A 27,370-nucleotide genomic window follows, 5' to 3' on the forward strand; every position below is an offset into this window, starting at 1 on the left:
TACCATGATATTACTCCAGGTGTAATTATAATCATCTCGGCACCAGTGCTCATAAAGAGCCCTCAAACTTCAGGGCACATTACTAAGAGTCTGATTCAACCTCTTATAATCCTATTTTTAGCACCTTACTCATGATATTTGCATATAAATCAATGGGATAAATTACATGTTACACAGGATTGGGCTTGCAGAATCTAGAGGTGTTGATGCCCTTTTCCTCTAACTGGTATAGACTAGGCAATTCAGAAAGCTGTCAAAAATGCAGTATTTAGAAACCAACCTTATCGTGGAAAGTAAGACTTTAGAGCTGAGAGTCACGACTCAGGATTCTATACCTAAGATGGTGTAAATACTACAACCCAATTAAAAAAAGGCCTTAGAAGAGGGACAAGGTCATAAGATGCTTAGAGGGCTGGAGCACCTCTTCCGTGGACACAGGTTGAGACAGTTGGGATTGTTCAGCTTGGAGAAGACTCCAGGGAGACTTTATTGCTCCTTCCAGTACCTAGAGGGGCTCCAAGAGAGCTGGAGAGGGTCTTTTGACAAGGGCATGGAGTCTTAGGACAAGACAAAATGGTTTGAACTGGCAGAAGGCAGACTCAGATTAGGTACTATGAAGAAATTCTTTTATGTGAGGGTGGTGAGGCACTGGAACAGGTTGTCCAGTTAAACTGTGGATGACCATCCCTGGAATTGTTCGAGGCTTTGAGCAACTTGGTCTTTTAGAAGGTGTCCCTGCATACAGTGGGAGTGGGGGGTTGGAACTAGAGGATCCTTAAGATCCCGTTCAACCCAAACCATTCTGGGATAATTATCTGTAAAATATGAGCAAGCAATATGTAGGAAAAAATTCCGTTTTATTTTTGTGACTGATATCTTTATTTTAACATCATGAGAACCAAGCAGTGAAAACACCTTCGGGATTTTATATCAATTTTATCTTCCCCTTTGTACACATACTCTGATGAGAGGGAATAAGTACAATCTTCCCCAACATATGTCTCCATAATGAGTTCAAAACAATCTGCTTATTAGGTCTCATTTTATGCAGAAATAAAACAACCAGCAGCACAAGCCATGATAAAGTGTTTGCACAGAGCAGAGAGAGATAAAAGTGTTCCTCAGGTGTCATTCCCTGAATTTACCTGATCACAAGGAGCTAACCACGTGCTATTCTTGAACGGCAGTCTTTCCCCATTGCCAAGCAAAATACTACTGGATCCACACACTGAAGTGACAGGACGTATCCCTCTAGTGGTGTAAATTGACATGATTCAATTACCCAGGGATCAGTTAAGCCATAAGGTTTCAAGGCAACATTAAACTGTATGGAAAGAGGATCCTTTGCCACAGGCAACCTGAGGTCACAGCAAAATATTCCATCGGCATGACAAACACGTTTTTAGTAATACTGAAAATAGGCATTTCAGCAGCTCTGCTTGGTTTTTGCTATTTGAGAAACAAGACATTCCCTCCATAGGTTGTACAGATCGGACAAAGAAAACCCAATGCCTGGACAGAGGTACGTTTGATCCTTTAATCAGGCAGACCACATTTAGATGCAAAGAACTTCAGGCTGTCACATTATATCCAGTGGAGTATTGGGCAGGACAAGGCATAGCTCAAGGTTACAGAGGAAAACTTCTGATTTTAATATGTACTCTTGTAACAGCTGAAGCAGTCAAAGTTGGTTTTGTGGAAATCAAGTTTACCTCTACAAAACATTCTCAGGAGGAAAGAAAACCATCTATTGTAATAGTTTGAGGCTGCCTCTTCAATACTATCCTTCTGAGTGCAATGACTGAAAGGTTTGTCAGAGTTCAAAAGCAGAGAATCAAGCCACAGAACAAGTCGGAAGTAAATGCATTTTGTGATGGAGAATACTCTAGAAAAGTGCCAAATAAATAAAAATTCCCTAGTGATTGGCCAGAATCCTCCTCACTGTTTACAACCAGTTTTATGCACCTTGATCAGTCTGGTACTCTTCCAGACCCAATCTTGAAAGTCTAAATCTGTGGAAGTAATCTAGGTCTGAAAAATATAGGAAGAGAAGTCTGCATATAAAAATCCACAGGGATTTTGACGATGTTTTGACAATTTAGGTGTATTGTCATTGCATCACTAAAAGAATTTATTTTAGTGCTTTATAGCATGATGAAAAATAGTGATATATGTTAAATACATCTCTACCTGATGCTGGAAGCAATTATATACAAACAACTTCAGAAGGTAAGATGCTCTTGAAGATAGATGTATACATTCTGCCATGTATGTACAGTCAGAAAGGTCTGTGTTTAGACTGGCATTTCTTAGCTTACAGAAGGAAAGGTGAGAAGAAATAAGATGTGGAAAAAGAAGTCTGTGTGTTTATATGCAGGTATACTAAATTCTGCTGGCCAGCAGGGTATAAGCACTGCATACAGCCCCCAAGGTCTGCCTGAAGCTTCTCCTCAAGTCTTTGGATCACCTTCTGAAAAACAAAACACACGCAGCATTATCAGGCCTTTACTGGTACACTTTATTCTTTTCTCTTACGTCTCAAGTCTTTCCATTTTTAGATTGTACTTGCCTCTGGATACCAACTCTGCTTGAAAAGCAGTTTGCATATTATGGGTGTAAGTATAGTACACGTAGTAAGCACTGAGGAGACTAAATAAGGCATCAGGGAAGAGGAAAACCCCCGTTTAGTAGGCAGTGCTATAAAAAATCTCCTTCCTTCTCCCAGCCCACGAGTATGAGGAACACTTGCCTCTTCATTGCTTTCAGGAAGAAATTCTTCAATGTGAAGGTGGTGAGGCACTGGCACAGGCTGCCCAGAGAAGCTGTGGCTGCCCCATCCCTGGGAGTGCTCAAGGCCAGGCTGGATGGGGCTTTGAGCAACCTGCTCTAGTGGAAGGTGTCCCTGCCCACAGCAGGGGGTTGGAACTGGATGGTCCTTAAGGTCCCCTCCAACTCAAATCATTCTAGAATGCTGTGAAGCCGTGTTTCAACAACATGAAGGCAGCACGCTGCCCTGCTCGCCTTACAAACGCCCCACGGAGTGTATAAGGAAAACCGGAGTGGAAAGCTGAGTGAGGAAACATCCTCACTGCCCCCAGATCGGCTTGAAAAGTGGGTGAAGAGAGCGCCGTGATGTTGCACATCCCGCCTTATCCTCACAGGGACATCGCGCGGGTTCCCTGCGAGCCAAACACGCTCCGCACCGGTGCTTCACCACAGACTCTCCCCACATCCACGTTTTTTAGCACAAGGTGTTTCTCCGCCCCCGTTTGCTCCGTCCGACAGGCCGCAGCCCGTCCCCATGGCGACCGCGGCTCCGCCCCTCGGGGCGGGCCCAGCGCCGGCCCCGCCCGCTCTCCCGCCGCCGCCGCCGCTGCGCTCCGGGCCCGGCGCCCTTCTCTCTCCGCTGCCCCCGTGCCCTGGCTCCGCTCTAGCCTGCAGCGGGCGCCGCGATGGCTCCGGCCGCCGACCGGGAGGGTTACTGGGGTCCGCCGACCTCCACCCTGGAGTGGTGCGAGGAGAACTACGCCGTCTCCTACTACATCGCCGAGTTCTGTGAGTGGCCGCCCCGGCCCCGGTTCCTGCCCCGGCCCCGGGTGCCGCGTCCCACCGCCACCTCCTTCTCCCTCTCCGCAGCTCTTCGTGCTCTCTCCCCGCAGCGGGGGAATCCCTCCCCCTCCTTGGCCCCTCTTTCCTGCGGGGTGCCGGTGCCGCTGCCCCTCAGCCAACCCTGGTGGGTGGCAATGGGTGTTTTTTACCGCCTTCCCCCACAAATCCGTGTCGGAAGCGCGGGATGGTGTAGCCCCTTTCTCCCCAGCGTGTTGTTTGGGCCCCCATCCCAAGCGTGTCCTTTCGGCCTGTGTCCATAGGGATGGCAGGGCTGGAGCGGGGGTGCCGGGGGCCTGCGGCGGTGCCTGGGATGGAATGGCCCGTGAGGTGTGTCCTGGGGGTTATCACGGGAGCTGGGCTGGCCGTGTGGCCCCGCAGGCACGGGTGTAGAGAGGGGCTCTCGCTGGAGTCGTGCTTGGGGTGCCACGCTATGCCCACCGCACGGGTCTGCTGCTCTGCTCCCCTTGAGGCGGAACCATCTGCCCAGCCTGGACGGTCAAACCAAGTGAAACTGCTCAGGGAGAGAAAAGGTATCTTCCTTTGCAAGATACGGCTTCATCCGTGGATGACACCTTTGCCCAGCTGGTCTTTGGTGCCTCGTGATGACCATCATCTATTAGGTGGCTCTGCTGCCGGTGGTGGGAGTTAAACGAGGCTTGAAGGGTCGCTCTGTTTAATGTGATTGTCTTTTAGGATAGCTCAGAGCATTGGCAAGACAACAGGCTATTGGTTTGACCTTGAAACTCTGTTATTCAGAAACAGTCAGGATTTAGCATGTTTTAGGGAAAGAAGGGGCTTCAACTACAGGCTCATCCATCAGGTGCTTGAGAAAAGAGTGTCTTGCAGATGATAAAAGATCAAGCCCTATGTCAGAGGTTTTGTTGAAAAACTAAATATTTTTGTGTCCTGGGCAGCAACTTTAAAGGGTGTAGTAGTTATAATTATGTGCTGCTGCCTGGCATACGCCCTGTACTACAAAAAACTTTCATACACATAAGGTAGGTACTGCCTTTGAAGTGTTAGGGCCCTGGGTGCTGAAGTGACCAGGCTCACCTACCCTGAAGTGCTTGAAGTGGGCAATCTGCAGAGGCCTTTCACATAACTAGGATGCTTCAGCGGTGGTTTGGAAGAGCTTGGCATGCAGAAGATGGAGGGTTCTGGGTGCCCATGCCAAGCTGTAACTCCTGGTTGCAAACACTGACATAGGTGAGGATCCAAAATGAATAATTGTGAAAGAGGCTTCAGAGTGTAAGAATAGGAAGGAGAACCAGCTCTGAAATGAACAGCAGCATAAGCAGCTTAGAAGCTCAGAGGAAAAAGGAAGTTAGTGTGTAGATTTATGGCTGAGAAGAGACAGGCTGGCTGAAAAGGAAACAAAATTAAATACTCTTAAAAAGGAACAAACTTAAAAGTTTAAATAGAATGAGACTTTTGCCAAGTATGTATATTTGGGTTTTCCTTTTTGTCAAGCATAATTTGTGAGATAATTCTCATAGGGAAGAGGAAGTTCTGTTCCTTCACTAATGTAAAAATTAATTTGACTAGCATGTAAATTTTTTTAAATAATCCCTGCATTGTTTGCCTTGTTAACTGATACTTTTTGTCTACTTTTGGATTATTCAGGAGAAGGAAGATGATGATGAGAGTAATGGGAGGCAGAAAGGCTTGTGTTCTGAAGAAAAAGGGAGTAGCTATACAAGGTCTGGTCCCTCCTTATGGTTTTGGTGTTTGGGACCACAGTTTGTTGGTCTGTCAGTTGCACTGGAAAAAACTGTATGTAAGGGCTGTGCTGTAATATAAAGCATTTAAATTGTCTAAGTTTAAAATGCAGAACAGTAAGTAAGCCTGCTGTGGTGTAGGGTTAGCTTAACAGCAGCTAATTTTAGTCCAGATGCCAAGATGGGTTAGATTGTCTTCAGCAGTGGTTCTGTAACAATGCTTTCAGGGTCTGAGGCAATAACTGTTCTGGGGATATTATTTGCAGTTTTACCTTACAGAAGAGTGAAAATCCGTTTCTGACTTGGTACCACTCAGGTACAGCTGACTGTATGTAAAAATTTTCACGTTAAATGTTTGTTGCTAATAATTTATAAGAAACTTTGGAGGCCCAAAGATTGAAGAATATTGGCAGGTCCAAACCAAATAGGTTGCAGGCTGAAGAACCAAACAGAAAGCTTGTGCAAATTACATTTTTGTGCCATTTAGCAATTTGGCTTTCACATGCTACTTTTAGTACAAAATTGCTACATTGTGTTCCAAAAGCCCACATGCAGTTCCTTGCTCTTCACTCCTTAAAGAACTAGTGTAAATGATAGCAGCTTATCAATTGTATGTAGTGAGAGATGTGGAAGTGAGGTAAGGTGATGGTGTAGCATTTCATACTTGAATTCCCTTGATGTATCCGAAACACAATGGCATGTATTCAGAAGGTCATTTTTTTAATAATGAAAAATGCTTTTTCTTGCCTTTCTGAGTCTGCACCTAGTCAGTTTTTCTCCCCTGTGGAGGTGGATGACTAACTGCTCTTCATCCGTCTGTAGAATATTAAACCAATTGAAATGGTAAACCAGTTGAAAAGAATTGTTTTGCGAGCTTAACTCTGTTAAGCCTTAAAATGAGTCTTATATCCCCCAGTGACTTCTGGTGTAGTAATTCCTTTTTCAGGGTTTCTCATTGATTGACTCCTGTGTGCTGGAGGGCACATGGGACTTTTTTTCTTCTTTAAAACTAAACCTTTCCAGGTCCTGGTGCTTGAAAGCTGAATTATCCAGACTTTTGTACACTTGATTAAGAAAAATAGTAAAGGATAAACCCACCATCTTCCCACATAAGTAAATAGAAAAAGGGCAAATATAAGTTCTGGTTTTTAGCACTTATCACTCAAATGTTACAGCTTACTCCTTATTTTAGCCCATGTAGCACTGAGTTTTGGGGGTCTGTTTTGATGTGAATGTCTATGACAGGAGCCTTACCCTTCTTGCATTCAGTCATCCCTGTAAGAAGAGTTTCTCTTGTACAGTATGATGAGTGAATATAACTAATCTTCACATATTCCCTTTGCTGAGAGCATGTAGAGTAGTAATAATTCAAACAAATATTTTAGATTCAAAGCAGCCCTGTGTGGTACATGAGGGCTTATAATTCTCAGTCAGGAGAATTGTGGGAGTGAATTTGTTGTTGTTATCAACAGAATGCTGTGTTCCAGTTTGGATCAAATTTGAGTCATGTTTCCAGTTATGTTGCTTTGAGCTATCATTGTCCATGAGTAATATGCATCATCTACAACATGACAGGTTTAGAGATAGTATATCCTTATGCTGGCATTTACAGCAGCAAGCATCTAGAACATCGCTTCAGGCTTCTCAAGGAATTGGTCAAATTGTTTCTTTCTTGGCTTCTGGTTTTGTCTAAGCATGTTCTGATATCTTCATATAAGATTTTTTTTTAATTATTATTATCATTACCAGAGTTAAATCCATTAGTTTTTGTTTTCATTAGAGATCTGGTAAGTGACTTCTTGTAACTGGGAATTCCTTATGGGACTCTTATTTAGGAAAAAAACGTACCCATGTCATGAGAATCTGCCCATGTTTCTAGCTATTTTTGTTCCGTTTCCTTCAAGCTTCTGATTTTTGCCTCAGACAAGAGATTGAGATAAGATTATGGTGACTTGTGTTGTTCAATGTGAGATATCTCTTTATCTCACATCTTGGATGGCATAGAGTACTGTCCAAGCATTCTTGACATTGTGAACAGTGACAGGAAAATACTAGTTTCCTTTTAGGCATTGCTCAGAGAATACGGCTGCCAAAGATGCACAGATCTGTATTTTCCATGGGGATCATTGCTTTAAAACATAAAAACTGCAAAATTTACTTAAGCTTTGAATAATGTCATTAATGTTGAATTTGTACTGCCACGTATGGATTGTCACTTGTTCCTCGTGGGTGTCCTGTTGCATATTGCCTTTTTTGCCAGAGGCTTTGGAAAGCAGCCAGGGACTGTTGGGCTAGGTACTCTCTAAGTGAGAGTAAGAAAACTAAAATAAAGCCAGCTGTCTGCCTTCAAGAACTCTTCCTGTCCTTTCCGTGATAAAGTGGCAGATGAAGGAAACATCATCAAGTTTAATTGGGTGGGATCAGCCCAACTGCCTGGCTGCGATGGAGCAATTTAAAGATGAGTTCTAAGGAGTGCTTTAACAGAAGACAATGTCACAGACCTGTAGACTTTAAGACTGAAAGGGATTTTAGTGTGTAAATTTAAGGACATCATTGGAAGAAACCACATCACAACTTTCCTCTGGAAATTTATTTGGCTTCTTGAGGGAGCTCCCTGAACTGAGGAGACACTGCAAGCAAAAAGGTAAAGGAAGCATTAAACTAATTGATGATGAGTGTAAAGTCAAGTGGAATGTGCAGAACAGTGCTCAGCTGTGCAGTGCATTTTTGGATGAACACTTCTAGCTTGCTTTTTGTGCTGCAGACAAAAAGAAGTTGAAAGAGGGGTTCCTTTCTCCAAAAAATAATATAGCAGAAGCAAAATCATAAGCCAGATGGTCTCTGCTGTCACTTTTTTTTACTTCTTTCTATTTGGTTTTGAATCAGTAGCAAATACTGTTGCATTAACTTATTTCCTTTCCTAGACTGTAAAACTTATTTCCTTTCCTAGATCTTGTCACACAGTTTTGATGCATTTTGACACCACTAATGATTTATATATTATTTTTAATTCCTCCTTGTTTTTTATCTTCCATCCATGAGGAACTCTACCTTTGATCTCATGACAGCTTAATTTTCAGTTTTCCCATCAGCCTTTGTTGAAAGATGAGGTCAGGGGCTCTTGGAAAGTTGATTTCTCCAGTCATCAGTTCTTATGTATCCATCATGTTATGGATATGCTTAAAACCTGGCAGATGCTGTGCTAATGGACCACATGTGTGTTTATCTACTAATATGTGTGTAGTTATTAAGCTACAGTAAAATTCTTAAATATGGTTTAACAAAGCATTTGATGACTCTATAATTAGTGTTTCACATTCAGTACTTGTACAGCTGGCAGTTGGACATCTGCCACTCCAAATGGTAACAGAGCAGTGACATTTGTACAATTTAATTTTTCTTATGTGCAAACTGAGGCAGACAGGTTTATTAACTGCATGATATGAATTTACAGAATATATATTTGTAGATAGAAATAGGAAGATTAATGTAAAATAAATGATTGTAAGGGAACACTGTTGATTTTTAAGTTACTTTTAATGGGCTTTTAGTCACAGGTTAAAACGTTTGTCATAATTGAAAGACAAAAAGTCTTCAGTCTGGGGTTTGTTATGTCTTGTGTGTGTGAAACTGCTATTTATGTAATGCATTTTCTATATTTGCTGGTGCCTTTCACAGATAAGTAGGAATTTTTTTTTTTAAAGAAGAAAGATTTAATTATTGATGCAAAAATGTTCAAAGAAAGTCTGGGAATTGTCTCCAGTCCCAAGAGCTCAGCAGAGTATGGCTTTTTTGTCTTGCAACATGTGCGAGTACTCACACACTTGGCTGTTTCTCTGATCCTCCAGAGGATCATGGAAAGGTTTGTGGCTCATGAAAGGTTATAAAATGCAAAGAGTTCTTTTAGTCCAAAATGTTATCTAAATGTGACATTATTATGCTAGAAGAGAACCCACTTGCAAGTTACCAGGGCAAAGCTACCTGTCTTAGATTACCTTCTAGCTGGGAGGCTCTTTGTATCTGCCTCATTAATTACACTCATTCTTCTGTCCATTAACAGAGAAGCTGAGCTGCTGCATGAATTAAAGGTGCTTGGTTATTCTGTCTTTGTGGAATTACTACAAAGAGCAAAAGAATGTGTCAGGAAAATAGAAATTCTAGAGAATGTTGCAATTAAAAAAAACCCAGAGCAACCCTGCTTTAGTGTCAATCATTTACCATTAATTGATCTGAATATGCCCATATAGGCAAGCTCAGTGTAGAGGCTCAGTGACTTTGCTGGGTACTGTTTAGATTTAAGCTTTCAGGCACAGACCCTTCTTTGTACTTGAAAATGCAATTATAAATTTTCAGAGTTTTTGTGATAGCTCAAAAAAATGGAGTGTCTAACCATGATTTTTTTTTCTGTTTCTAAAAATTAATTTCCTTGAAGAAATATGCTGCATGTGCACTGTGACCAGTGACTAAAAAACTGATGTCTCTAAATGATCGCTACAGTCAGCATCTCCAGGATCATTACCTCCTTTACAGTCAGGTCCATCATCCTCTGGCAGAGTACACACTTCAGTGTGTCTGGAGTTCAGGAGGCATAAGTCGTTCTCTCTGTCAATCTCAGTGGAGTGATTGCACCCTTTGGGCCCCTTCCTCAGCCTTACAAGATTCCTCTTCAATTCTTTGCTTCTTCACCAACTGGTGACTCAACCTGCCCTGCACATTGCAGCACTTTCCTGAAGGAAATTCCAAACTTTATTTCAAATTTGAGATTAGTGTCCAGCAGTGTGTCTATTTCCCAGTTGTGTCCTGGGGCTTTAGTTTCTTATATTCTGTTTTACATTGTTCCTTGATTCATTTTGATGTATTTTCTGAATGCAGTGTCCTTGGAGTGACCCTGAAATGGTATGTACAGAGCGTGTGTCTCTTAAAGAATCTCTGGCTGGCTTTGTGAACAGGAAGGTATTTTTCCTTAGCCAACTCCAGGTAATACTGCAATTCTCCTCTCTAAGCAGAGGAACTGGAGAAGGGGACAAGAGTGTGGCCTGATAGAGCTGGGCAAGGCTCAGGATGTTAGTTTGAGACTTAACTTTTACATTTGAGAAGGCGAGATTTAGGCTTCTTCAGACAAGAAAGCAGACAAGCAGAATTAGGAAAAGATGTGGTGTTAGGGGTGAGCTGAACATCTGTATGTTTTGTATGAATTTGATATTAATATATTATATGTATTCCAACTAGCAGGATTTCAAGGTATCAACTGAATAGTCGTAAGACATGACCCTAGAAGCTCTTGATTTATACAATGCTTTAATGAGTTCATTATTTGCAGTAAGCTCATGATGCCACTGCTTTGTAGGCTGGATTTTTAGTAATTGCTAATTCCTGTTGGATAAGGATTTTCATTTGAACAAGAATCAGCATCTGGGAAACAGACACAGTATTAGCTCAAAGAAGTCCTTTAGAGCACTGAGCATTAAAATTAGTCTGGACACTTTCAGTCTTGAGACAGAGGTATTTCTGTGTTAACCTGAGGAACAAATGACATCTCTTTCTTCATCCTGCCTGGTCAACACCATTTGTTTGTTCAAGCAAAGACCTGCTTCCTGACTGGAAAGCATGCTATTGTGATCCCTTCAAATGGGTATTTTAAGCTTCATTGAGGAAACCCAGGGATAACTGAAAATTTACTTGTATGTCTTTGAGAAAGAGGATTTGCAGATCTGGCTTGCTCTGAAATCAAATGGGTTATCTGCAACAGGAAGCTGAAATGACCAACATAACTGATGAACTGATTTTGTCGCAGAGAGGACTTTACAATACTTCTAAGTAAAATGGGTGTATTTTTCTTCTACAAGTACTTAGCCTTTCTTGCACAGCAAACCTTTTCATGTTTGTGTGAGTCTCATTACAGATTTGATTGTTCTTGGAGGGAGTTTGTAGAGCTGCTCTCCTGACAGAGACTTCCAGGTCTGGTGCTGACACCAGACTGCAGCAGCCAAGCTGCTTTGGGGGTTATTGCATGCAGGTGCAGGGTATATTTCTACAGATATTCCTGCATTCTTTCCACAGGATAGAGACAGTTGTCATTTTTTTTAGATTTTAAATCCTATAGAATTAAGAAAAAATCCACAAATATATAAACTCAGAGTTGCTCCAGGTGATATTTTGTTCATGAATGAAAACTGATGTCTTCGTCTTTTTTCTTTTCTTTTTTTCTAAGTCTTTTTCACAGCTGTGAAAATGAGCTGTATAAGCCGAAAGAATAAACTATACACAATTTGCTGACCCCACTGTATGAGTAAACTGCCTGGAAAATCAGAGAAATAAATTTTTTTGCTTTATTTTTTCAACTTAGTAGCAAAAATGTAGAAAAAGTGTTGGCAATGCACTTCTGTTCATACCAGTTTAATGTCATCTCCATAAGCTGCTGCTAGCAGTAGCAGTGTGGAAGTTCAGGGCTTTCTTTAGCAGAGCAAAAACCAGAAGATCCTTGCTGGTTTGTGCTACTCTTGAGCACAGTGTCTCTCTAAGAATCGGTTCAATTGAATTGTGTCAATGCCTTGGAAGGCAGCAGAGAAATGCACTGTGGTAGTGAAATCATACAGCAGATGTTGTTTTCATTCACTTAAACAAACTGCTATGCCTTTGTGATCTGTGATACCACAGTTGCTTTTCACTCAGAGTTTTGGTGGCTGTTAAATCTTTCAAGGCCCAAGTTTTATAATCCTGCAAGGCTCCTCACAATACATTCTTCTGCACAATGCATAACATCAGTGCAGTAATGAAATGCTGAAACTCTTAAGTCTATCCCAATTTAATGTTTCATGTCCTTTTTTCCTCCTCTATTCTGCGCTGCAGAGAAATACTGTAAAGCAATTTCCGTTTCTTAAACACATTTCCTTCCAAGCTCTTCCATGCTGATTTCCACTTGACTTCTGTATTATTTTTTTTTTCTACAATTGTCTCAAGCATTTCCTCTGAAAGATTTCCTCTGCCAGCCTTTGGGCCACATTTTGTTGGGAACATGTTTAATTTGTATATGGTTTTCAACTATTTTGTATCTTATTCAGTAAATCAGATTTCTGCCTAAATTCCTGCCACCCACCTTACGAACTATTATTGAGCAGGTACTATATTAATTTATATTTATTAAAAAAATAGTGTTTAAAGTTTGAACCTTCAATGTGTTTTATATCTCTTCCTTTATTTGGCTTAGACTGTGAGATACTTAAGATATGGTCTTTGATCTTACTGTCTCTGTGGAGAAGCTTAATTTTCCCTCCAGATAAATAGCTTTTGCCAAGATTTGTGGATCATAGATGATTGTTAATCTTTTTTTTTTTTTTCATTGAACAAGAAGGTTGTCTTGAAATGACAATTGGACAGTGACTAAAGAATACAGTTGGAGTTACTTGTAGACTAGGAGTGACAACCTTTGATTCCTTGCATTATTGAATTAATTGGGTACTATTGAAATTTTTTGCTGGAGGTTGTTATATTAACTGGAAAAGGTTATGAAAACTTTGGAGAAATGAAGTACCTACGTAAAAGAGATAAAATTAGATATTTAGGAGTGAAGATGATGATACCATGTCATTTCTGTGATCAGTTGCCCGTCATCACATGTTCCAGATAGCCTTAGGGTTTTTCATTTATGGCAGCCCTGACAAAAAAAAAAAAAAAAACAAGAAAAAATATGGTGATTTGCAGAAGGAATTTTTTACTACTACTGATGATAAGAGGGTGAATGTCACCAATCAGTATTTGAGTGGCTGCGGTGTGTCTGAATCAGGCTGTGGTTGCTGACCAGTTTCATTATCCTCATGTGTTCTCCTACACTGGTCACATAATATTTCACCTTTAATTTCCTGCCATCCAAGTAGGGCAGAAGAATGGCAGGAGTCATTAGTAGAAGAGGCTTTAATTGTTCTGGACACCCCAGGGAAATCTGTATTGATAGTAAGAAAGGGAAAAAAGTGAAAGCGAGAGAATTTGGATTTTGAACATGGACTACCCAAGCTAAAGCTACAAATACCCGGACAGAAGCACTGGTGCACGTTATTTTCTGCAACTCACCATCCAGTGAGCATGTTGGACTCTCCTAAGGCTCAGCTCTTCTCTGTCACTGCATAGTGCCTGGGACAGTCCTACCAGAGCCTCTGGGCTGATACCCACAGCTTCCATGCCTCAAGTTGGTTTTTCCATTGTAGTGGGGACTGACAGATTTTGAGTTGGATGTACTTGGTAGCTCAAAGATATCAGCTGCTACAATCTGTGCTTTCTGCTCTGGACAGACTCTTTGACTTAGAAGAGTTGGTGCAGATACTGAACAGGAAGCCAGGATGCTGATGCCACCATAGGAGAAGAATGGCTGGAAGGAGTTAAGAATGATGAAAATTACATGGATGATCAGTGTAATATGTTGGTCACTGCTTAGTTTTAGCAGGGGCTGAACAGTAATCTCCATGTCTGTTATTTTCTTCCAGTCTGACATCATCAACTTGCCTTAAAATAACATTTAAAATAATGTTTTATTTTGTTTTCCAGTAAAGGATATAAAAGAAGTGAATCTGCCCTTCAGCAACAAGCTTATTGCATGTAATATTCTAACTTTACATCGTCTCAGCCTAATCTCTTTAGACTTTGATTGCATTTTCCAGATATAAGCACTTGCTTTTAGCGAGCTTTCTAGATTGGTATTTCAAATGATCTGCCTATGTCAACTGTTTTTACTTTAAATTTGCTTTCAAAATCCTTCCAGGTGTACTTCAAAGTAATTGGTGTGCTTACTATCATCTTAGATTCACGTTTATTAGAGAAATTATGCTTCCTTTTCCACGTGGTTTCCCATACCCTAGGAAATCAATATTAAAATATGACAGGATGGCATAGTATCTGGCTGTAATGCACGTTTATTCCTTGCAGTCTGGTTAATTGTGAATTTCTTGGATTGAGAATAAAATGTCCCGTAAGGAAGGTGTGTACTATCATATTTGTCCAAGCTGCTTCCTGCAGTCTCAAAAAAATGGTCATGAATAGATTCTTGCATATTTATTATTACAATTCTAAATACTGTCATTTTTCATGTTATGGTACATTCAAAATGCAAAAACCATTTATTAACGTTCCACCGTGCCCTGCGCTTGTGACAGGCATTGGTATGATAAACATACAACTACAGTAAGATAATAGGCTTCAAAAGAGAAGACAGTATTTGGCTTTTTAATTTAAGTGTTGTAGGTACCCTTATTCTAGCCTATCACCTCAGAATATTTTCATTGCAATTGCTTTCATAATTATCTGTTAAACTTCACAGCTGGTCCTCCACATTTTAATCTGCCCTTCTAATGCTCTTCTGGGGAAGAGCAGTTCATGCTGATCTCAAACTTCACTCCTAAAATGTTTTGAGACAGATTGCTTGGAAAAAATCAACAGTTACCCTTCCTCAAGAAAAAAAAATCAATACAAGTTCTGGGGCTTTAGGCACTTTTTCTTCACTTGTGATAGCCTTTAAGAATTCCAGGAGGAGAAGTTCATTATGCTAAACATGAGAATTGGCAACAAAAACATTGTTTCTGGAAAGTACTCAGCTCTTATTGTGACAGTAATTTCTACTTTGAAGCTTTACTTACGAGAAGCGGTGTCGTGAACTCATTCATTTTTATTGTGGCAGCTAAGGATAGTCAAGTGGCTAGAGGAACACTTTGGTGTTTGAAGGTCCTGACTTCAGTTTTATGCAGGTTCCTTTGTGACTCAGGCAGCTTTATCCAGCCTGTCTTGCAGGGATATTGAGATAGAAGACTGGGGTTGCTTAGACTCTGCAGTAAAGGAGACTAAATAGGTGCCCAATGTATTTTAGATTTGAGGGGAAAGAGCAAAAATTTCTTTGTCCCTGCAATAAATGTTTCACTGTCTAAATCAAAATTTGCACTATAAACACAAATGTTGTATTTCTGGGATTGCAAGGGTATCTCCAAGTGTATTGATTTCTTATGAAGAAATAAGTGGAGCTTTAAAATGTGAATTTGTTAAGTATTAGCTTTCATTTATTTTTACAAGAAGCAAGGTCAATGTTAGTATAGTCTTCTGTTAGGTTGTAGTTTTCGAATGCCTTTACTATACAGTAAAAGCAGATTGCAGAGATGAGGGTAAGGAAAAGGATAGCTTAATTGTAACCTAGGGCAATTCAGAAGCAGTTTATAATAACGGCTTTTGTAGGTTGTGCATTCCAAAGAGGCTTGTGCATAAGAAAATACACCCACACTTTACAGGTTTGAACTGAGCTTACTTGTGTGTATTTTGTTAGTCAGAACTGTTGAGAGCTTTGTATTCTAAGTACTTTTTGATTGTTTTGAAGAACACAAGTGTAACATGAAATAGTGTAATCAGACTAAAATCATCTGAAAATATTAGCTGGACTAGTATTATGAATGTCAAGGGAATGAATTCTGCAGCTGGAATATAAAGTGTGTAAAACCATAAATCAGAATGTATCACTTGACACAGCATGTTGGAACCACTGAGAAATGTACACTGGAAAGAAAAATCAAACTGTGTTGTTAATAATGAATTTTTTTCCTAAAATTTCCTCTTTACCCTTCCCCAATCCAATATATCACTGAAATGGTTTACCTCTTCAAAAGGATATCAACTTGCATATCTGTGCTGTGCTATCCTGGAGAAATAGAGGCCCAGCAAGGGAGAAGCAGCCTAGAAGGTCTAGAAGTGCTGCCCTGCATGCCGACTTTAATCACTTAAACCTTCCAGCTGGCCATCAGCTCTGCAGCAGCAATGTTGCCTTCAGTTTTTTTGGTCTTGTCCCAGCACTTGGACTTATTGGAAGCAGTTCTGCTGCTGCTGGGGCTGAGACACGTGCGACTGGAACGCAGTGTGCTCACACCAGTGGTATGCATCTGAGCTGGTGCTGGCCTTGGGAAGGAGCCTGTGTTCCTGCCTCATTTGCCACCTTTCTTCACCCACAGTGTGTTGTTTTCTTCATGTGTCTTGCAGTGAGTTGTCCATTCTGTTTGAAACTCTCTCAGGATTCATGGTTTCTTTTGGGAGACGTTGATGCTGCCAGATGCTAGATTTCTAGATGTCCTACTGAAACTTCCCTTTTCCTTGGCTCAGCCTATTAGTGCTCATCAGAATGCTCTTCTTTAGTAATTAAAATAATATTTCCTTTCAATCCTTTCCCTGTGTAAATCCTTTGGATTCCACATTGCTTTCTGGTAGCTTTTGTCTGGCTGAGATTTAGGTAGCTGTTCTTTCCCTTTTCAAGTCTTCCTTTTCCTGTGTAGTACTCCTAGTTGCTGTATCTACTCCCTCCCTCTCATTTGTGCCTTACAGTTTTTCTCCTAATAGTATGACAGTTTCTATCCAGAGCTAGATTAATGCAGCATTGCTCTGTAATGTACTTCATTACGTTTTTCTGTGCTGTTTTATCTGTCTTTTAATTTTATGATTCCTATGATCTATGTGAACTTGCTCTATAGATTTCTGATATTATTTTAAATACCTAGGAAGATCTAGTAGTCTCAGTAAAGATCCATTTATTTGAATTGTTATTTATGTGTACTCATTTTTATAGTTCCTCAGGAAGCCTTGATACACCACTTATGCAGTTCACTAGTTCCTTCAGTATTTGGTCTCTTCTGTATGTTTCCCATTTTGTTATTAGAAATGTGGTGGCCAGTACAAGTTGCAGCTAAATTGCTGAAGTTGTAACTTCAATTAATGTCCCAGTAATCAAAATCAAGGGCTACTTTAGTATTTGGAAAGGAGAATAATAGATTGTAAGAAATGGATCTTGCAGCTTAAAAACAAACACCCCACACTTCAATTTTTTAAATTTTTATTTCATAATTTTTTTAAAGTCAGCATTGGTCCTGTATTCCATCCTGCAGTAAAACTGTATTGTATTTCAGTAAGTGACAGGAAGTTTATATTGATCCTTCATGCACATTAGCAAGTAGGGAGTACAGTAATTACATATTGGCAAAATTCCTGTTGGGATGACTTGGTTTTCTCCCCTTGAGGTCCTTCTGAAATATCAAATGGAAACAGGAGTTTTCATTTCCTGCCACTCTGATGTGCAGTTATTGTAGACTTTGAAGTGGAATATATTAAATCTGGCTGGTGGAAGTGAAAATCTAATTGCTGCTCTGCCCTCCTGGTGATAAGCTGTAAGCGAAAACAGCACAAGGCTGAAGTTAGTGGCCAAACCAGGTGATTCTGTGTAGTTGGCTCTTCTGAGCAAGAGAGCATACCTAATGGTAGATGGTTATGTTCTCAAATGTGCATGAATTGCATTGCTTTGCAAATTCTTGAAACTTGGTAAACTCTCTAATAATGAGCTGTAGTTTGCACCAGAACTGCGTGAGGTGATTTCAGAAACAAAACCATGAAATAGAATTCCTTGTATCTGAAAGCAGATAGAAGGATGAATCAAGTTCTGCATGATGCCATCTGACAGGCTTTGTTTTTTATAATTATTTTTAATTTCTTCCTGCAGTGATGTAAAAAGATAAAGCTACATGATCCAGGAATTGACTGTGCAGAGCACCATGATATCCAGACAATGAAATGGATGTTTTCAACCCCAAAACTTTGTTTGCTTGTGTGTTTTACTTAAAGGGATACTTTGACTCTATTACAACTTAGGAAAGTGGCTGCTATTTTCTTAAATATATACCTTTCTCCTGTTTCATAGTGGGATGCAAAAATCTTACTATAATGAAAAAATCTTACTGTGGTGAATGTTGTGTTTGTTAGACCTGATATTAAATTAGCTCCTTATGTATAGTCAACTTTTTAAACAACTTTTCTTCTTTTCTCTCAGAGGGTAACATTTATTTCTATTGGTTTGAGTCTTTTAAAAACCATAAGAGAGTGAACAGTCTTAATTTGTTTGACAGAGAGAGCAAGAACATTTTAAAATCTGAAAAGATCTTTGTGCTTAGTCAATCTTGCTGTCATTCTGTATACAAACATAGGAGAAAGAATCTCTTGACACAGGATAAATCACACTGATCACCTTGTCAAAAGTTGAATGTAATTTTTTGCTTCTTTTTTATGATAGCACTTTTCCTCCCTCACCAAAACCACCATCTTTATTCTAGCTCCTAGCATTTTTCCTTATCTTTTTGCATCCTGTTTATTATTCCTTTATGACCATGTTATTTTACAACTTATTTACAACTTTACTTTTTTTTTCTCTATTGACTCTTCATCCAAATTTATTGTAGCACTTACTTTCTAGTGTGGAATTAACTACATATTTGGAAAAATGGGAATTTTATGAAAGGCATTTCAAATTTGTGTCCTTCCCAACTGTTTGCAATGTCTGTGCAACAGTAAGCTGTATATTGTATCTGTGTCTGCCTGTAGAAACTCTTTTCCCTTTTAAGTTATTTTTGTTTGTATTTGTGGTCAGTCTTTGTATGGATCTTTGTGTGTTGATGATAATACACATAATTTTTAGGGCTTGAAGATGACTGTTAATGTACATGCATTAGAAAAAGACTTTTCAGGTTTTGCTGCTGTATTTGTAGAACGGGAAGCAGATGTGGTTTAACACTCATACTGTTCTTCCTACAGACAGAAGCTTGTTGAAAAGATGTTTTGCATAAATTTGATTTTGTTCTTGTACCTTATGGCATTCTCTCAATAAAGAAAACATTACTTTGAAACAATGATTTGCATTAAAACAGTCTTGAAAGACTTCTATGGAAATTTGTGCAGTCAGTCACATTGTCACAATTAGACCTTAATTTAGCCCTGTACCAAGTACCATGTGCAGTCTTTGTGGATGTGCTCTGGTTTAGTCCTCTGGTAGGCTGCTGCATCATGTAATCTGATTGTGGAGCTTCCTGAGCTCCACTCTGAAAGCAGGTTCATCACGCTGCTCATTTCTGTTGGGGAAGCACTTGTAAATATTTCCTCTCTAATGGGAAGCTTTCCTCTTTATTCTAGCCTGCATTTATTTGGGGTTAGTTTATATCTATTTAGTCATTGTCAGTATTATCCTTCAGTTCAAACAGCTCCCTTTTGTCATTGGCTTTGACACACGATGTCTTTACAGAGCACAGTCTTGTTCTATCCAGCCATTGCTTTGTTCAGTGAGCTGAGCAATTTTTGTCCCTTCTGAAATTATAGGCTCCCATTCATCACTCCCATCTGAGGGGAGCTTCTCTGCACCTGATGAGCTTTCTTTTTTCTTTTATCAATAACTAGAGAACAGTGTATTCCACTGTTGACTTGCATGAAGACATAACTATTTTCACTGCTTCTATTGGAAATAAATTTCAGGGGTTTGGTGCGTACAGTGATGGTTTTTGGTCAGTTACCATACAGTCTAAATTCACTTTTCTGCCTCTTCAAATAGATTAATTCTACATATGGAGTAAGGATTCATATTCATATTGAAAGGTGTGTTCGTGGCTGTCATATTTAATCCTGTTCTTGTCATTTCAGTCTGTAAATTCATTCATTTCTCCATCAGATAATGTGATTTGCTTTTCTTTTGATGGACATGTTGAAGATAAAATGTTGAGAAGCAGTCTTTGGTCACTAACAAAGTTAGGTCACTCCCTGGACCAGTATTCAAGGAATCCAGTAGTCAAATATAAGAATGCTGTACAGAGTTAAGCCCAGGTCTATCCATGTGCATTCGTCAACTTTCTGATGTACCCGATTTCTTACAGGCATAACCAATAATTTGTTCTTTAATTATTTTACATATCTTTTGCCTCATGCCTTAGTTGCAATTTCTCTATTCACTAGTTTTTCCATAGGAAAATGGGAATTCTGCTGCATTGTCTCTCACCTTTTAAAAAAAGGAAATTCAGTGAATAAAGATGAGAATTTTTTTTGACTTTTTGAATTGTTTTCCCATTTTCAGCTTCCATATTTATTCCCTTCAAAGCTTGTTTCACTTCCTTGTTTGCTAAATAACTTTAGAGTTGTGGGTCTGCATTTTGTCACCGTTTTTTTCTTTCTTGGTATTCTTTGCTAATCTCTGTGCATATCCCACTGCCATTTTTTGATGGAATTAGTAAAAATCCCTTTAAATGAATTTATGAGCTATTCTGTGTGAGCATAATCCTATAAAGACTAGACTTTTATGAAATATGCATTCCTGGGGACCTTGGGTTTGCAAGAGGCCTTGGAGTTTTGTTCTTAAAAAAAGTAATTTTGCTAGCAGCATGCCAGAGGACTTTATTGTTCCCCTGCCCCCATTTCCTCTTCTAAAAAAATGTACACTACTTTCAATAAGTATGTTTGCAGATAGGCTTGCCTAATCCATGCTGCAAATGTTCTGAATAATATGGGCCAAAAAGTGCAGAGAAGGAGTGGCAGGAATGTACAGCTAGATTAGGTCTATGGTATTTCCTCTCTCAGCAAGATGTTCCCAGATTAAATGCTCATAAATTTTCAATAATTTAATGTAATTATAGCTTTACAGGAAGTGTTCAAACCTTCCCTTCCCTTTCCTACAGAAGAATCTGTTTTCTGCATTCTTACACGCATCTGAAGTTTGTTATCCTACTGCAACTCTCTTCCACAGTCATGTGCCTTCCCAATTGTGGATAAACATTATGGTATTTCTTTTGTTTGGCATTTTCATATTTGAATTTTTGCCAGGCTTTTGACAGTTTCATAATCAAGTGACCTTGAACAGTGACATTTATATAATGTCTACTGACTTCTCTTAAAAATGGGCATAGTTGAGCACTGCTTTAGAAAGCAGAAGTTTTGCTATCCAGACTATGTAACCTTTATTCTACTTTTCAAGGCTCAATGACATGTTTGCATGATTTACAGGAGGACATGGCAATGGTCAGTGTGTCACACAACAGCGTTTTTGAGTGAATTTCTTCCAAACGTGGTCTCTGTTGAAAGTGAATCACTACCCATTGCAACACTGTGGGAATGTGGTAAAAGAGTAATGATTCCACCAAGAATTTAAACACAAAAAAGGCCTTTTATATTGGTGTAAGCTTGTATATCCTTACAGAAGGTTTTTTGTTTTCAGCTGGGCTTCTTTTACATGGAGAAACTTACTTCAGAGCTGACTAGAAGAGTGAGATCTCTGGCACATTTGATTTGACTTGTTAAAACTTGGTGAAATTCATGGTTGGCCAGGATATGATGTTAAATCAGTAAGGAAGTGATTTAAAGAAGTTCTGATAAAAATCAGATGAGATTTTTAACTGGTTGAGAAGGCTGTTTCAAAGTGAGATTTGTATGTACTTTGTGAGAATATAGAAGAGCTACCTTGTTCAAGGGAACTAGGTACACTTCTGCTACATGTGTTCTGAAATAACCTTTTTTCCATTTGAATTTTCTTTAAAACTGTGAAGTATGGATTTTTGTTTTTAGAGGTGCTGCAATAACTTAGGGTTATATGAATATATTTTGGTATGTTTTGCTTTTCTTTTGGATGGAGCTTGGCAAGTAGGACTCCTGAAAAATAGCTGCTTGAATTAGGGGTGTGATTCAAAAAGGACCTGTTCACTCTTGTTCCTTGTTCTAGAATGTGAAATGCTTTTGGGATTTTCTGCTGAATAAAAAAATACAGAAAAAGGGTTTTTTTGGTGTCTTAATAGCCTCATAAATTGTATATTTCATTGGGATATTTGCAAATTAGATTTCAGTTTTATATATATTTAACTGATGGTGTGTGAAAATGTGCGGTTTATTTTGTATAAGCCTTTTTTTAACAGATTTGCTAATTTCCCCAAATTGTATGGCATTTAATTCCCATAACATAACCTCTATTCTCAAAATTATAATTTGTGGTTAAGTGAAAAAGCTGAATCTGCATCCCTTCTGTTGAGAGATGCACCATTTCCTTTTGTTTCACTTAAACTTTGCAGGATTTCATTGCACTTTTGCTTAGGTCAGCACAGTTGGGAAAAGAAAAGCCAAATCTAAATCAGCGTACAAGAGCTGGGCTCTTGGCTTGTATTGCTTTCTCTGGTCTCTGCAGCACATGTAATTTCTTTGCATTGGGTAGAATGTAGGATAGAGTCCTAGAAAGGTTTGGGTTGGAAGGGACCTTCAAGAACATCTAGTTCCAAGCCCCTTGCTGGAGGCAGGGACACATTCTGCTAGACCAGGGATGGAGAGCAGTGGTGTTTTGCTGAGTCACTTTCTGGATGAAAACTGTTTAACCTGTCTCTAATGAATGAATATAATTTTGTTAGATTTAGTTAAAGTGCATAGTACCCAATTCTAAATCTCTGCTTTGTGTTTCTGTCCTACAGGGAACACAGTGAGTAACCTGATTTTCATTCTACCTCCAATCTATGGTGCGATTCAGACCTATAAAGATGGCCTTGAAAAACGGTATTTAGCTGCATATTTGTGTCTTACAGGTATGTGTAAAACTTAATTTGCTCTTTCATTACAAAGAGAGCTCAGCTATACAATGGAAAATATGTCTAGATATTAATAAATCCAGTAGTTAAATCCAAATACTATGTGTGTGAAAAGTAGACCTCAATTTGCTACACTTGTTAATGTTTACAGAAAATTTCTATCTGTTGGAGGAACATGAAATTAGAATTCACTAAATAATTTGATCAGATTTTAAAGTGATCCTTTTCTGGCTTTGGGTCCTGCTCAGTGCATCTTAGCTTGCTCTGTACTTTTCTGATGATTACAGAAAGAGTCTTGTGTATTCTACTTGTAAACAGTTTCACACTATATTAATATTTTTATGACATTTGTATGGGAGAGTAATATAAGAAGTTGCCAAGATGTAGAGGGAACTGGAAAGGCATTCTTTCATAACTTCAAATTTGTTTCCAGTTCCTCTTTGGCATATATCACCTAGCCATCATGTCTGGGAAGTTTTGCAAGAATGGAAGAACAACATGATATTCATGTTTCAAGAGGCAACTCAAGGGAAGTCTGTCCATTCTAAAATAACATAATTCAGAAAAGAACCAACTTCCTTTTAAATGTTAATTGTGTGACTAGAAGTCTTGTTCTTTATGAGAAAAGATGTTTGAAGATGGTTCAGATGCGGCAGTTGGGTCTCAAAACTAGATTTCATAGAATTTCTGTGTTTCACAGGATTTCTGTATTTGCTATAGCTCCTGTCTTTATGGAGATTTTTCCCAGTCTTTGGAGTGGTAAGGGATTGATAAATGTGACTTTTAAGATTGGCATGTTATGCATTTAGGCGGACATTGTTGAAAAACAAATATCCACATGCTAAATGTATCCTAGATACCAGTTAAGCTGTAACATACACAAGGTGCAAATGGACAAGTTTTCAGTTATATTAGCTTTGCTGATCTATTTGAAAGATAGGCAGCAACGATGCACGGCTTTGCATATTGTCTGAGCACTTTCTAATAAGCTATTTATAGGCTTTCTATGGTTTCACGTAATTACTAATTTTTGTCTCAGTATGAAACAGAGAGAATTGTTAAATGTCGGGGTTTACTTTTAAAGAGACATTTACACATCATTAAGAAATTATGTGTAAATGTTTGCTGAAGTTGACTTTGGGTGTTCTTGAATCAGTGTCCCATACTGCAATTCTTTTAAACTATGAAAAGGAACCCCTTAAATTAAAACTCAGTTTGAAACTGTCTTCACCATGATTTGTGGCTACCTCTGTCAGTGGCAGTTTATGATGGACAGAATGTGTGGTCACTATCTGACAAGAATGCCAGGCTGTCACACCAGATGGGCATTTCTCATATCCCATTTAATGTTTAAAATATTAAAAAAACAAGAACACACAAACCAAACAATAACCAAAAACCACCAAAAAAACAAAAAACAAAAAAACCAAAACATACCCACTGTCTTTGATCACAGTAAATACCTTGGATTTCAATTTTTCCTCTCTGGTGTTGCCGAAGGGGAGCTCAGCCTGTATTTAGACAGCAGTGCTGGAAGGCAGTCCTGAGTTCCATCTAGGCTCATCTGCGACTGAGTTGGCTTTGATTCCTGTCTCAAGTGATAGATGGCTTGATTTTTATCTCACATGTTGGAACCTAATATTAAAGGTCTCTCCCAAAAATGTTTCCCTTCTGCTTTGTGTCTGCTTCAATATTTGTAACCCTGTTTTACAGCAGTTGAAAGATGTAAAGAAATGTAGAAGACTTTATAGTTTGCAGTGAAAAACAGGAATAAGATTTGGAATTTGGAATCACAAACCACTTAACATTTGCTCTACTACAGGATAAAAGTAGTGAATGAGAACATAAAAAGAATTTTAAATATGGTTGAAATATGTCCGGAACATTGCCATTCTCTCTGTGCATGTGGCTGAACAAGAGGCATACTGAAGTGGAGATAGAATAAGTGTACAGAAAATTATTTTTGTAAGAAGTACCAGACAGAATTCTTTCCATCATATGAATTTTGTTTATTAATAGGTTTCAATCCATTTATTTAATTTGTAGCAAATAAATGTAAACTTAACCTGTGAAAAGATAGTGAATTTAACAAACTTGTGATTTCACTTGAGGCAGCATGCTTCATTAAATTTCATGCAGCAGAGCTTCTAAGTGAGGGTTGTTTTGTCAAAGTAGAAATTCTTTAACTGTTCTGCTGTGAAGATGGGGGTGGAAGGGAGGGTACTTTAGTTCGGTTTTAACAATTTTGAATAGTTACTGAGATTTTACAAGATACTAAAAGACAGCTGTCAAAGCCAACGTTAAAATTAAATCTGTTAGCATTTGAGAACATGAGGTGTTGTTTCTAGACATTATTTTGATCCAAATCAGCTGCTTCTTTTGCATGCTTCCAGACATTTAGCTGATTATCAGTTTCTTTGTGTTTTACCACGCCGTGTTCAGTGCTTGCCTTTTATACCCACAATCTCTTTGGTTGACATTTATTTCGTTTTTGAAGTACATGCATTTTCCATTATGGAAGCTCTGTTTCACGTACATGGTAAGATCATGGCAGCACAACAAGGGGTATTTCGAAATAATTGTTCAAATAAATTTCTTGTTCATACTGGTGCCAATACTGAGTTACATTTTTCAACAAGGCCTTTGCAATAAAGCACACTGTTCTCATTCCTTTTTTCTGCTGCCTTTCAGCATAAAGTGCATGCTCTCAATTAACTCAATAGGAACTGGATATGATTTTTAAGCTCTGGAGAACCATTTAACCAACGTAGAAATGATGAAGAATAATTTTAAGCCAATCTTAATCTTAGTATGTTCCATCACCTGAAGTAGGTGGAACAAATCATCAGACCATTACTACCTCAAGGAATAAGCAGTTGGTTTTGAGTAGTTCCTTATGATTCTGGAGTGTTGTATCAGGTTCTACACATGCCAGTTCCTCATACATCTTGGGGAACTGTAATTCTGTGTAATTCTGAAGTGGTTCATATTCCGGAAGGGTCTTGATTTTTTTAAAAATAGTGTGTGTGTGTATATATATATATATATATATATATATATATAAAGAAGTGTAACTTCTGGACCTGAGGAAATAAGAAAACATTCAATGAAGTAATGTTTGTTAGATACTTCACTTGAAATTTGGAAGGATTGTTCTGATTTGTATTTCTTTGGCCTGTTTAATAAGGGCTCAGTCATTCAAGCAGTGCCAAAGTGGAGAAAAGATAAAAGATGTAAAAATTTTTCTGTATTAGGCATAGCCATAGGAGCTCTTTAGCAACTTACTAAATCTAATTTCCAGTGAAACTCTGTGTCTGTGAAAAGAACCTCTTCAGTCAGAGTTAATTCCCTTCCTCTTACCTAACACCTGTAGAGAAGCTCCCAGGGCTGTGTCAGTGGTGGTAAATCAGCTGTGGTTGGGAACATTCCCGAGTGCTGAAGCCAAGCAGTGTGGAACAGCCTGTGTCTGTTCCTCTTAGCCTCCAAAACAAGGTGACCGCATACAGATTCCCTGCTGAGCATGGGCCCCAGACTCTGCCAGCTGCTGGGCTGTGCCTGGAAGCTGCTTGGGGAAAGTGTTCATTGGAACAGGCCAGATTCATACCACAGACTGTTCCAAGAACTCACTAGTGCAGACACTTGTACCGCAGTGTCTGGGAATAGTACCAGCCAGGCTGGAGGTTAATTGTAGAGCTGTACCTCTGGAGTAACCAGTGTCTCTCCTGTTTCTTAGGCTGTGGTGGGAAACCATTACAACACAAAATAATCCATTAAAAATAGTTAATTTAATTCTTCTTCTTTTTAATCTTGTTTCATTCTTTAACTTTTAATGACACAGTGTGTTGTTGGTTATCTTTAATTAAGTTCTAGCATTGTAAAAAAATAGAATGGAATTTAGCTCCAAATTTAAACACCTAAACATATGTGTCTAGCTGTGCAGAGGGTTCTGTCTGCCAGTGCAGTCAATAAAGCCAGGAGAATAATTTGACTTTTTCTAAAATACCCATTTGGCCAGCTGCATTGCTCTTAATAATGGCATTCTCTTAGTGGAAGCTTTGACACCTAGTTCATGTGTAGATACCTAAATAATGGTGTTTATATCTGGAGCATCCTTCCTTCAGAATATTTTCAAACAGTGTCTATATAGTTACCATTTCTGTGAAATCCTAATAAACTGTTTTTTCTGTAAAGAATTTAGGCTCATAACAAGAATTTTGAGTGCTGATGGAATAGTTACATCAAACTAAATTATCATTGATTATATGATGCTTCTGATGCTTCCTAAAACTATTGAAAAAATCCCTCTAGAATTCAAATCTTGGAGGTTTATAGGGTTCATATGTAGAGCTGGATCTGTTGTATAATATTCAATTATTTCTAGCCATAGGTATTGCCCATAAGTTTTTTGACAGTATGTGTATGAAGTTAAGTTTGTAGATGCATTGTTTTTACATCATCATAACACTACTATTTTATCCACTGGCAGTAACCACACAGGGTGTTTGCTGCAGGGCAGAAAAAGACCCTGTTAGTCTACATAGAGCAGCAGCCCTGACTTTGCATTTCTAGTCTTCTGAAGTGCCATTTTGATCTCATAATATTGTGATTTAATGTGTATTCTGTGCTTAGTACATAATTTATATACATCCCACATAACTTGGGAGGTTC

At 38.9% G+C, this 27,370-nt stretch overlaps 1 protein-coding gene across 2 annotated transcripts in view; it reads left to right on the forward strand.

Annotated features, from left to right (window-relative positions):
* Nucleotides 1-3,380: 3,380 nt before the first annotated feature.
* The window catches only part of ACER3 (alkaline ceramidase 3), a 56,272-nt gene continuing 32,282 nt past the window's right edge, over nucleotides 3,381-27,370 (forward strand). For both annotated transcript variants that reach the window (XR_008435818.1, XM_053970947.1), the window contains exons 1-2: nucleotides 3,381-3,555; nucleotides 22,589-22,699. Coding sequence is in view for 1 of the 2 variants with exons in the window: in XM_053970947.1 (XP_053826922.1) it covers nucleotides 3,453-3,555; nucleotides 22,589-22,699 (214 nt within the window). In the remaining variant the exon portion in view is untranslated. The remainder of the gene's footprint in view (nucleotides 3,556-22,588; nucleotides 22,700-27,370) is intronic.

This window comes from Vidua macroura, chromosome 2, assembly GCF_024509145.1.
Source record: "Vidua macroura isolate BioBank_ID:100142 chromosome 2, ASM2450914v1, whole genome shotgun sequence".
Classification (NCBI taxonomy): Eukaryota; Metazoa; Chordata; class Aves; order Passeriformes; family Viduidae; genus Vidua; species Vidua macroura.